At 41.3% G+C, this 13,440-nt stretch overlaps 1 protein-coding gene across 1 annotated transcript in view; it reads left to right on the forward strand.

Moving 5' to 3' along the window:
* LOC121286858 (lysine-specific demethylase 4B-like) overlaps nucleotides 1-12,295 on the forward strand; it is a 595,629-nt gene extending 583,334 nt beyond the window's left edge. The window contains exon 10 of the mRNA XM_041204003.1: nucleotides 12,095-12,295. Coding sequence (XP_041059937.1) covers nucleotides 12,095-12,295 — 201 coding nt within the window. The remainder of the gene's footprint in view (nucleotides 1-12,094) is intronic.
* Nucleotides 12,296-13,440: the final 1,145 nt, after the last annotated feature.

A 13,440-nucleotide genomic window follows, 5' to 3' on the forward strand; every position in this document is an offset into this window, starting at 1 on the left:
CCCCCTTGTCCTCACTTATCACCCCACCAGCCTCCGCATTCAAAGGATCATCCTCCGCCATTTCCGCCAACTCCAGCATGATGCCACTACCAAACACATCTTCCCTTCACCCCCCTTATCGGCATTCCGTAGGGATCGCTCCCTCCGGGACACCCTGGTCCACTCCTCCATCACCCCCTACTCCTCAACCCCCTCCTATGGCACAACCCCTTGCCCACGCAAAAGATGCAACACCTGCCCCTTCACTTCCTCTCTCCTCACCGTCCAAGGACCCAAACACTCCTTTCAAGTGAAGCAGCATTTCACTTGCATTTCCCCCAACTTAGTCTACTGCATTCGTTGCTCCCAATGTGGTCTCCTCTACATTGGAGAGACCAAACGTAAACTGGGCGACCGCTTTGCAGAACACCTGCGGTCTGTCCGCAAGAATGACCCAAACCTCCCTGTCGCTTGCCATTTTAACACTCCACCCTGCTCTCTTGCCCACATGTCTGTCCTTGGCTTGCTGCATTGTTCCAGTGAAGCCCAACGCAAACTGGAGGAACAACACCTCATCTTCCGACTAGGGACTTTACAGCCTTCCGGACTGAATATTGAATTCAACAACTTTAGGTCGTGAGTCCCCTCCCCCATCCTCACCCCCTTTCTGTTTCCCCCTTCTCTTTTTTTTTTCCCAATAAATTATAAAGATTTTCCTTTTCCCACCTATTTCCATTATATAAAATAAAAAATAAAAAAAAAAACCCACTAGAGCTATACCTTGAGTGCCCTACCATCCATTCTTAATTAGCACATTCGTTTAGATAATATCACCAACTTTATCTTTAACACCTATGTGTTCTATTGTACTATTGTTGTTGACATCTTTTGATATTCTGCTTCTATCACTGCTTGTTTGTCGCTACAACCACACCAACCCCCTCCACCTCTCTGTCTCTCTATCTCTCCGCCCCCCACACACACACCTTAAACCAGCTTATATTTCAGCTCTTTCCTGGACTCGAACTCAAGTTCTGTCGAAGGGTCATGAGGACTCGAAACGTCAACTCTTTTCTTCTCCGCCGATGCTGCCAGACCTGCTGAGTTTTTCCAGGTAATTCTGTTTTTGTTTTGGATTTCCAGCATCCGCAGTTTTTTTGTTTTTATCTCTTGATCAATTGGTACTTGTTCAGTTTCAAACAGTGTCATGACATCCATCAGATTTATTATTCTAATCCCTGCAGCGGAAGGTTGATAATCCAAAGGATAATGCTTTCTAGCCAAATGAAATTAATGTTTGATCAAAGGTGTTTGCAAAATAAAAAGAAACAGGTCATCACAAAGGGTTCTTTCTAAAGAGCACTCTAAGCCCTGCTACCAAGAGCATTATTGACAATAGGCTGACAAAAAATGCTGCCATCTCTTTTCTAATTTTGCCACTGGTATCCCAAAGGGCTTTGGCCTTTCTTCAGTTCCACATGCTTTGATGGACAAGCAGAATCTGTCAACTCTGGCCAATTTGCCTGAGACTAATTATTGCCTTATTTTCTCAGATGGGTCTTTTTTGAGACGGCATGTCAGCTGCAAGAATTTCAATAATGAAGATTTGGGATTGTAGCTTCTTCTGCATGAATTTCATCTTTAGGAGTCTGAATGCACACATGCAAGTAAAGATTCTGTCATTAAGATACAGCATTCCTTATATCGTGGAGGAGGCCCTCACTCAGATTTGTGAATTCTATGCAGTGTGATTCCCTGTTTACTTTATCTTTTGCTACTATTCCTGTCAAAGCCCATTGAAAATGTGTATTCGGGATTCCTATTGCTAAAAGGGAACAAAATCCAGCTTCAGAGAGGTTAGCTGATCCAGTGGAGTTGAAATCAACATGCAAGTCAGGTTAGACTGTTAGAAATTCCAGAATATTCATGTTATCTACTCTGCTTTAATTCTGGCCTCTTGAGCATCTGCAATTTTACTCGCATTGATGACTGTGCCTTCAGCTACCTGGTGCCCTAAGCTCTGGAATTCCCTCCCTAAATTTCTCCACCTCTCTGCCTCACTTCTTTTGAGAAATTGCCTTGACCAAACTTTTGATCATTCGCTCTAATGTCTCCTTATGTAGCCCAGCATTATATTTTGTTTTACAACACTCTTGTTAAGCACCTTTAGGATGTTACTGCATTAAAGGCAACATATGAATACCAGTCGCAAACCAAAAATAATGTGAAAACAATAATGAATCCTGAGTCATTCTGAATGAGCTCCCATTTTCCTAATAAATCCATAGGTTCAGTTTTAAGTGAAGACTCAGCAACAATTCCCATGTCCCACTGAGGTAGATTCCAGTACTCTTGGTTACAGTAGAAGTCTGTGGCACGTACCTAGGGGTGAAAATGCCTTTTGTGGATATATTTGCTACTCAGACTACAAATGCTCAGGCCTTCCTAGTTTGTCTGATCCAGCTCTGTTACATTTATCCCCCAGAATCATGGTGAGGGGTAGCATCCTTTCATCTACAAAAGATGATGGACACACAAAAAACATTCCATTTTAGATGGGTGCCTTCGTATGGCGCACCTTTGCTGATGGCCGAAGAGGCCAATCCATGAGAGGCAGGTTCTGCCACAAGTGCAGTGCATGAAGCTACCAAGTGTCATTGTGGGTTGTTGTTTTTGGCATTGGCATCCATTGCCAAGACATTGTAACCACTGGTCATCATGGTGGTGCATGCCAGCCCACAGGAAATGTTGCCATTTTCCCCTGTCGTCAGCTAGTGACTCCTAGGTGCCATAATTGATGTTTAGGGCCTTAATGTCATGCTTGCAAGAACCTTTGAAGTGGAATTTTGGGTGTCCTATTGATTGCCAGGCTCTGACTATCTCACCATACAGAAAGTCCTTGGCTACGCGATCATCTTCCATCCTGCGTACGTGCCCGAGTCATCGAAGCCGCCTCTGTTTGTTGAGTGCTTAAACACTTGGGACTCTGTCTTTGAGAGGACTGTTTCTGTCCTGCCAGGATATACCGATAAAGCACCACAGACAGCGAAGATGGAAATTGTTGAGCTTCTTTTCTTTCTAGCTGTAAGTGATCCATTTTCCACAGACGTACAACAAGGTGCTGAGAATGCAGGACTAAAAACTGTCAGCTTGGTCCTAAGGGTCAGCTTGATGTTATCCCATGCACGTTTCATGAGTTGGCCAAAAGTGGTAGCTGCTTTCTCTAATCGTGCGTCAAGTTCTGCATCAAGGGACAGATTGTCTGCCATCATGAACCAGAGGTGGCAGAGTTTGCTAACCACTTCTAATGGGGTATTATTTAGTGTGTTCAGGGGCAGAAATGTAACGCCTTGTCCCATGACCACAATTTTCTTGATGCTTAGTGAGGGAGATCAAGTTACAGGCATAGAAAAGACAGTCCATGAATCTTTGTGGCTGAATTTCCATGTGGGCGATAAGCGCAGTATCAGCAGTATAGAGAAGTTCCCTGATCAGGATGTGATGTGTCTTTGACTTTGCTTTCAGGCTTGATAGATTGTAGAGCTTGTCATCTAACTTTAGTTTGCACGTCGACTGCGTCCATTTCTGCAAGGAAGGCAAAGGTTAAGAATATGGAAAAGAAGATGCCAAACAGTTTGAGGACTGGAACACAGCCCTGTTTTGCTCCATTCTTCATTCTGCAATTGTCAAAACTAGAGCCATTGAACTGTACAGTGCAATGCATGTTGTCATGGAAGGAGCAGATGAGACTGAGGAGCTTTGGTGGGCAGTCAATTTTTCCTAACATCTTGTGGAGTCCTGTTCTGCTGATGGTGTCAAATGCCTTAATGAGACCTACAAAAGAAAGGCAGGGAAGAGTATCCTGTTCCCTACACTTCTCTTGTAACTAGAGTATAGAGAAAATCATGTCCATAGTGGACCTGCTAGCACAGAAACTGGGCTGTGCTTCTGGATGCACTCGGTCTGCAAGTAAATAGAATCTTTTAAGCATGATCCTAGCAAAAGCCTTCGCTGTGAGGCTAAGGAGTGAGATGCTCTGAAGTTGTTGCAGTCTCCTCTGTCACCTTTGTTTTTATGTAGTGTGATTATTTCTGCATCATTCATCTCCTGCGGAACGGAGCCTATTTTCCAGCAGAGAAGGAGATCATAACGGTGTAATAGATAGAACTTTGTGTTTGAGCAGTTCAGCTAGGACTCCATCCTTGCCGAGAGTACTTCATATAACTCATCCACAACAAGAAGTTGTGGGAGAGTGTGAAGCGTGGACTTAGGAGATGTCTAACTCATAGGAGTACAGCTGACAATAGTGTTCAGCCCAGCAGGACATCCTTTTTCTCCTGTTGGTGAGCACTTCACCATCTGCCGACCTCAGGGGGGCAACTTTGCTAATGGTTGGACCAAGCACCCTCTTAATCCCTTCATACTTAGCTTGTAGATTTCAATTTTCAAAGACCATTTGGATTTTTTGACATAAGTTGATCTAGTGTTTGTTCGTGTAGTATCTCACTGTCGTTTACAAGGCTGTCTTGGCTACTTTCAGGTTGTGCAGTGTTTTAGATGTGTTTATGTTATGAATTACGTAGGCTTTGTTTTTTGCATCAATGACATATTATCTCAGGGAGTAGTTCTCAAACCAGTACTACTTGCGGATTCCGCCTTTACTAAATGATGTTTCTGCTCCTTCACAATGATTCAGCTTAGTGACTTCTAAACTTCCTTAAATCCAGCATTGGCACATCCTGGTAAACCTTTGGTGAGAAGCAGTCATTCTAGCGTCAGTGCGAAATGCTGGTATTTGGCATCAATATTTGTGCAAGGAATGTTGATGTGCGGTGGGCCATTATGTTTGGAACTGTGGAACTTTCTGGATTTCACCTTCAATCTGCTGACGAGTGATTGGTGTCATAATCTGTGCTGTGGTGGGTATGGGTGTGATGAGCACTGAGCAGATTGTACCTTCTCGTGATGCCTAGGCCTAGTTGGTGCCAATGTCCGGAACTTTGGACCATGATATCTTGTGGCGATGTATGCCCTGGAAGTTTATGTTGGTGACATAAGAGTTCATTAAAGAAGAAGGCATTGTCTGTTATCATTGATCTAGCCCACCCCATGATGACCAAGGTACGTTGGCCATGAATCACTGTCTGCCCCAACATGTACATTGAAGTCACCCGGGATGAATAGCCTGTCGCCAGTTGGAATGAAATAAGATCCTGAGGGGGCTTGACATGATAGATACTGGGAGGATGTTTACACTTGTGGGGAGACTAAATTCTCTTCCCCAGAGAGAAGTGGAGGCTAAGTCATTGAATTTATTTAAGGCTGAGTTAGACAGATTTTTGATGGATAAGATAGTCAAGAGTTATGGGGAGCAGTCAGGAAAGTGGAGTTAAGACCACAACCAGATCAGCCATGATCTTATTGAATGGCGGAGGAGGCCAAAGGGCCGGACAGCCTACTCCTCCTCTGTTCCCCAGAATGTCACCTAAGGAGTCTTAGAAATGCTCTTTGTCTAAGGAGTCTAAGAAATGCTTTTTGTCTAAGATACTAGCATACAGAGGTGGTGCATAGGGGCATACGATGTTGACTGCGCCTCCATCAGATGATAGCCGCAGGGAATTGAAGCAATGCGAGGTTGCTACTGGTGACTCAATTCACTGTGTCAGCCGGAAGCTTGAGATGAATTAATAATTATAGAAAATCTGTTCCTTTGAGTCTGTAATAATAATTGTGTTCTCACATATACATTCATCAGCAGCAGTTTAATGAATCTCTCAGAATTCCGTACTGACATTTCTTGCTTTGTACTGCAATCTTGTAGGGCAGCTCCCAAGTTTCCAGTGTTTTGAGTTTCTAAGTGCAATCAGTGAAAACATTCAACAGGCTTAATTAAACTGTTAGAGGATTTGGGGCGATCTATACAGAGATGCCACTAATTTCCAGCTATTCAACATGACAGCATTGTGTGTGCACCTAGCAACAATGTTTGTAGCTTGCATTACTCAAGTACTGGAACTGGACTAACTGCAGGAATTTAGCATTGCATTTTAAAGAAATGTTTGAGTGATGAAAGGAGAGCCAACACAGGGAGCTCTTGCACAAATCTATGAATTGGTTCAATATTTATTTACTAATTTCCTCCCTCCACTGCCTGGCCAAATAGAAGTGATTTTCAGTCGAGCATTTTTTTTTGCAAAATATGCATTCTTGGCAAGAAGGTTTATCGCATGGTAATGTAAAAATTTACAAGGAAAATCTTTGTGAAAAAGGAGATGCATTTATCATAGAGTCCAATGCTCCTATTTTTTACTGAAGTGACACAAATCAGAGCATTAGTTACTTCAGTGACACCCCACTCAATGGTTTTTGAATTTAAAGAGACTATTGCAAAATATTGAGATTTATGGACACCATATGATATTTAACCAAAATAGCAATACCCATCTCATGATCAGTATAACTTTAGGTTTTTGCCACCGATTAAACCGAAGTATGATTGTTGTAGAGCTATGAAAATTTCTGTTTTCTACTTGGTCAGTGGTAACTGCGTTAAACTGATGACTTGGACACTTGCATACTAGCCTAGTTCTATTCATTGCTGGCATTGTCCATTGCTGTTGGCTATTGGACGGAATCTTGCTTGATAGGTACTGTTAATTTGATGTTTTTGTTAATTCTCCATGTAGTGCAAGTACAGTACATCTTCATCCTAAAGGTTCCTCTGCTGCATTGAGTTGAGCATACACTCTTCCCTACAATAATGAGCAGCATTGATTCTGGTATAGTTAGTGTAAAGCAATCGTAATTGTGTATCGGAAGTGGGTGAAATTTAAATGTTGCTATGGACTTTTACATTGAAAACATCAATCAGAATTTTACAATTCTTTAACTTGATTCCAACAATAATCATCTGGGTTTTGTGTGAAGAATAACAGTGAGACTATTGGTGCTTGCTGTTATTACAGAAAACAATTGGATAGCAACTTCCAACATCAACAAATGCATGAGGTCGATCTTCCTCTACTGAATGTAAGCCCCAAAAACTAACATTGTACCAGGGAGGCATTTCTGTTGTTCATAGCAACCATTCCTTGGTGCAAGTGAAAACAGATTTAGCAGTTGCTTCTGCCTGGAAAAAAAAGGCATTGGTCAAGTTGCATTGAGCTCGAAAATTGATCTTAAATCTGAAAAGGAAAAATTCTGACTTGCTGTGTTGCCAAAAACCACATGGATGTAAATAGTTCTTTACTCCTATCGTTAATGGGGCTCACAACAAGCTGAAGTTCTGAATAGATGAATTGGTTATATTTTATAAAAAGAAAAATTTTTGAGCCTTGGTCTTTCCCAATGGCATTGTCTTATTGATCTGATTTGAAAAAGGCTGAGACTGCCAGAAACTCCATTTATTTTAATGACCCTTCACCTTTTATCTGGCTGTCTTTACCTGGGTTTGATGACAGCTGAAATGTTATGAAAACTTCTCTTGATAATCTTGTGGGGTTTTTTTTCGGTAAAACAAAAATGAAGAAATCGTAATGTATTTGATCTTGTTATGCTAGTAAGCTATTTGAACTAGTCTGTTGTATAAGGCCTGCAGCCACTGCTGAGTCTTTGCATCCTATTATTGAAGTTCCATAAATGCTATTGATGTATGGGTGTAAATTTTAAAAGTCTATGATGCTCTTAAAGTGTAATTTCTTTGAAATGTGACTATTTGCTTTCTGTTTTAATACTGACTGGGTTACATATTGTAAATATTCTACTCCATTACACACAGGTGGATTCTCACAGACAGGGTAATTATAATGAGTCTTTGATACATGCCTCATTAAAATAAAATGATTACTAATTTCTCAGCAATCCATTCAGGTGTAAACTTGCTTTGCAGAGCTCTGTATAATTTTGATGAGTTTCTCAAAAGTTCTGCAGGTACATCCAAAGCATCTATTTCTAATTTCAAAGTGTATCATGCATTGGAAAAGTGAGTAACTTTGGAAAGCCAGTATTGACCCTCTCCATTTTCCCCCTTCTTCACCAATGTAGCTGTTTGTTGTGTTTACCATCTCATTCTCCCCCTTCCTTATTCAAAGGACTTTAGACTAGGTTTTCTGAGCATTAACTATGAATGGGTAGCAATCCCAGCCCAACATGCCTGGACCAATCAGTATCTTCAGGTGCTCCTGATGCTACATCAGACACACTTCAGTGAAAGGAGCAGATCTCCTTCAGTTGCAACAGACACCATCTTAGCCACAACAGGCAGGCATCATTTTGAAAATTAACCAGACACTTCTGAATGCAACAACACCTTTTTAAGAGTTACTGCACACCTCATTCCTGGCCAGCCTGTTTTCATAAACACTGCCTGTGCACCTGGATATCATACAGGAAGAATGTTGAATAGTTGAGATTTTCATCTTTGTTTTCAAATTTCTCTGTGGCTTCTAACCTCCCTATCTCTGTAACTTCCTCCAATTCCACAATCCTTGCAAGATAACTCTGCACATCTTGCACATCCCTGATTTTAATTGCTCCACCGTTGGTAGCCATGTCTTCAGCTGCTGAGGCTCTCAGTTCTGGAATTCTCTTCCTAAACCCCTACCTCTCTATCTCTCTCTCTCTCCTCCTTTAAGATACTCCTTAAAACTTACTCTTTCATCAAGTCTTTGTTCATCTGCCTTGTTGTGACTCAGTACAAATTCTGTTTGATAATGCTCATGTGAAGTGATTTGGGTTTTTTATCATGTTAAAAGCACAATATAAATGCAAGTTGTTGAAATTATTTGAATGAAGTAACCTTAATGAACACAGTGAGATTGAGAGGCCACTCTGATTCCACAGTAGCTTTACCCCAATTAAGGAATCAGGTTTTTAGTAATTATGAAAATGGTGGATCGTTTTAAAAACATCTGATGAATTTATATGCTCCATTCAGTATCTTTTGACGCATTTACAACTGTAGCATATAACAAGTTTAAAATGAGACAAATTATTTTTGTTAATAGCCTGAAAACCTTCTCAACACATTGTGAGGACTGCATGGCTAGCAAATTAAATATATCTCAATGCATCCAATGTAAATGGCCCAATTTTTACAGTAATAATGACGGGAAAACTGTCGGCATTCACTGTCATTACTCCTCTGAAACGGCATTCAACAGCATGATCTCCTATCTGTAGGTTATTGATCTCCAAGGCAGAAATTGGCAAAATCTCTGCTGTGTTATATATATCTCTGCTGTGTTATATATTTTCTTCAGCCTGCATCCACCACTCCCCCTTCTCCTGCCCCTCCAACAAGTACATGCGCGCACACACACACACACACACACACACACACACACACACACACACACACACACACACACGCACACACACACACCGCGCCCCCACCCCAAGCTGGAAAGTGAAATGCGTGGCTCGGCAGACTGGGGAAAGAGAATTGTAATACTTAATAAGCAGAACAGATTGCTTTCTGTAAACCCCTTTTTGTGGACTCCTTTCTGTCAGAAAATGAAAAAATAATTATATCAGCTCTCTTAATTATTAAAGGAAAGCAATCAGAAAACACTTTGCATAATTCTCTTAAGCTGCCAACATGAGTTTATGAACTCTTTGTTTTTCATACGTTCATTTGTGAGCTCTGTGCTATCTGTGTCATTCAAGTTGTTATATTTCAGCATTTATAACTTTCTTTTATTAAAAGCATTATGTTTGCTTAAAGTGATTGAGCCACAAGCATTTTTGTGTTTGTGTGTGCCCGTGTGTATGTACTGGGTTTTGATTTGCTTGTCTGGTAATTTCCGAACCCTGTTCTTGGTAATTGAACATAAGGCATACAATGCACTTCATAAAATAAAGAATGATGTTACATGCACTTAAGCGGCACATACACCATGGAGTTTTACAGACTGTGATCACACAGCATAAATTTTTTAGATAGTCTGAAGCAAATAAGATGAGGCCCTGTAGTTTGTGTTGTGTGTTATTGGATTTGTCTCATAACAGGTGTCAAGAGTGATTGAAAAATAATGCAGGTTTTGGAGGTCCCCTTTCTGGTATTAATGAAAAGGGCACAAGGTTTAAGGCTCTCGTTACTGGATTTTATGTTGTGTTTTCTATATTTTTCATCTACAGACTATTGAAAGTTTTAAATACTACTCAGAATTTTCCAGCCCACAGCTGCAGTATCTTGATATCTCACCTTGCTACGGTTTTCTTTTGAAGTTATTTCCATGGCTATGTTAGCAGGTCTTTGACAATGACCATTTGATGTTGCATTCTTGGACAGCTGGCAAGAGGCGAATTTGGAAAATTATAATCCCATTAATTTTAAACTCCTGGTTGTATCTTGATATGTAAATTACGTTGGTGTTAAAGATCCATTTATTGGCTTGTTGCATTTGGGGCCTATCACCGTGTTTAAGAGTCTAATTCAAGGCACAGAAAAATTTTACATCCACCTGTAAGATTTTTGTTTGTACAATGACTTAATTAAGCCCATTGTGCTTGGGGTTGCGTGCAGGTAGACAGACCCAAGGCTTGAAAACACCCAACTATGCTCAGGATTGTTGTGTGTTGTGCAGTTTGCAAGAGCACTGGAGAGCTTCCTGCAACCCACTAATGTTCCCCCAAAATATTAATTTAAATGACAGTGCTAAAGAACAAAAATACTTGCTGCTCTCCATCTCCCAACTCTGACTCCATTTGCCACTCACTTGTGAGCATATACAGCAGCCCAGTTCTGCATTGATAAGGTGCCACCTTGATATAACCTTAGCTGCTAGCTCTCAAATATGCTGGTAGCTGGTAAGTTGTGGTGCATTAGGGGATGTAACTGCAGTAACAGCACTGAACACTTGTATTTATATAGCGCCTTTTACACAATCTTTTTTGTTATTCGTTTATGGGGGATGTGAATATCCCTGGCTAGCCAGCATTTATTGCCCACCCCTAATTGCCCTTGTGAAGGTGGTGGTGAGCTGCCTTCTTGAACCGCTGCAATCCACATGATGTAGGTACATCCACAGTGCTGTTAGAGAGGGAGTTCAGTATTTTAACCCAGTGACAGTGAAGGAATGGCAATATATTTCCAAGTCAGGATAGTGAGCGGCTTGGAGGGGAACTTCCAGGCGTGGTGTTCCCATATAACTGTTGCTCTTGTCCTTCTAGATGGTAGTGGCTGTAGGTTTGGAAGGTGCTGCCCAGAGGCCAGAAGCTAGAGGCACATTATAAAACAGAATATTACACTGAACCATATAAAGAGGTTTTGGGGTCAATGACCAAAAGCTTGGTCAAAGAGGTAGATTTTAAAGAGTGTCTTAAAGGAGCAAAGCAAGATAGAGAAACAGAGAGGTTTAGGTTGGGAATTCCATAGCTTAGGTTCTAGGCAACTAAAGGTTTGGCCACTACTGGTGGAGCAATTAAAATCTAGGATCCTCAAGAGGTCAGAATTAAAGGAGTGCAGATGTCTTGACTGATTGTGGGGCTGGATTATATTAGAGATAGAGAGAGATGAGACCCTGGAGAAATTTGAAAACAAGGATGAGGATTTTTAAAATCGTGGTGTTGCTTATCCAGGAGCCAATGTAGATAAGAGAGCACAGAGAGGCGATGGTAGCCGAACTGCCAGGAAAAGAGCCGCAGAAACAATAACAAACAGTAAATAGAGCACCTAGCAGCACCAGTGAGGTAAAATACATAAATTGGCATCACTGGGCTCTTGCTTCTCCTTTCCTCTGAGATTTTCTTTGGAGCTGATCCAGATGTAATCCCTGATCTTTGGTACTGTCATTGCTCTTGTTTGGGTTTGGCTAGTCCTACAGAGTTTCCTGTCTGTAAGATCTGGTGCTGTACCTGATGCTGTGTATCCTGTCTAACTCCAGGTGAATACAGATAATTCCTTAACGATTCTTTTAAATTCATCTCACCATTCTTAGCTCTTTACAATGTATTAGGACTTTGCTGAATTTTACTCTATTAATAAAGATTTAAAGGTACCTTAGAAATTGTGCATATTTTTGTCCACTGAAGATTAAATCTTGGTGCTGATTAGTCTGTTATGTCTGTTTAATCTGTTTTTTTGTCCTTCTTCCCTTCTCCCCCATGTTTATAGTGTACTTGTAGGAAGGACATGGTGAAGATATCAATGGATGTGTTTGTGCAGTTCCTTCAGCCTGATCGCTATGAGCTATGGAAAAACGGCAAAGATATTGTCACTATTGATCACAACAAACCAACCGCCCTATCAAGTCCTCAGATGGATGACTGGCTGGAGCGGAAAGCTTCATTAAAAGCAAAAAGTATCCGAAGGTAATGGTTGACCCTTCATCTTTTAATACATTTAGAATTTGACTCTTGGGAAGGCATTAAGTTTGCACATTGGGTTTAATACAAATAGATTTGTGTTGAATTCGTTCATATCTCACAGAGCTCACTTGCATTTCCTTCTCTCAAAGTATCCTGGAAGCTGTTAACTCTTATTCACTCCCATAACCTCAGTTATCATGAAGATTAATGTCAGAATGAACTGATGCCTGCGTTATCAGGAGGGAGTCACTGACTTTGATAACCAATTCCAATTCTTCACTCAAGCTTAGATCCTACCTTATAGAGTAACCTGGCTTAATCTTCTCTCCTTGGGCAGTTCTTCAAGATGGAGGGTGATTTGCTTTCACTCTTATTCTTTGGGCTAAGAAATGGCTGATAAGTCCAATGCACTATCTGCAGACTCTGTCACGTGTAGGGCAGGTGGTGCCCAGAGGATCGAGTATATGAATTGTTGAGAAGTTTGTGTATTTTCTCCGACACCTCGACCTTGCCTCTGCATGTTCCTTCTAGAATGAACTTTCTCCATTTTGGTTGGTCAGAAGCCAGGGACTCCCATGAATTGATGGGTGTTTTTGACCTCTTCATGGATGCTTTGAGGACATCCCTAAAGCATTTCCGCTGTCCTCCTGGGAGTGTCCTGCCACAATCGAATTCTGAGTAGAGCCATTGCTTAAAATTCTTGTGTCAGGCATACGAGTGATATATTGGCCAGTGGAACTGGTTTTGAGTGATTAGCACCTCGATGCTGGGCATGTTGGCTTGGAAGAGGACGCTGCTATTGGACTGCCTTTTTTACCAATGCTTTAGAGGATCTTGTGAAGGCATCGCTGGTGGTATGTCTCCAGTGATTTGAGGTGCCTGCCACAGATTGTCCAAGTCTCCGAAGCATGTAGGAGTGCTGGAATCAGTACTGCACAGTAAACTATGACCTTAGTCTATGGTTTGCAACCTGGTTTTCAAATACTCTCCCTTCCTCAGTTGGCAGAAGGCTATGTTGGCACATTGGAGGCTGAATATTAATTAGATGGCTCCAGTAAATGTGTTTTATTTTGTGTTGACTACAATGTACATTATATTCTGGCCAAAAGGGGCAATCTTGTGTCCTGCTGCCAAGTCTCTGCTAACTGAGTG

Source organism: Carcharodon carcharias, chromosome 14 (genome assembly GCF_017639515.1).
Source record: "Carcharodon carcharias isolate sCarCar2 chromosome 14, sCarCar2.pri, whole genome shotgun sequence".
NCBI classification, from domain to species: Eukaryota; Metazoa; Chordata; class Chondrichthyes; order Lamniformes; family Lamnidae; genus Carcharodon; species Carcharodon carcharias.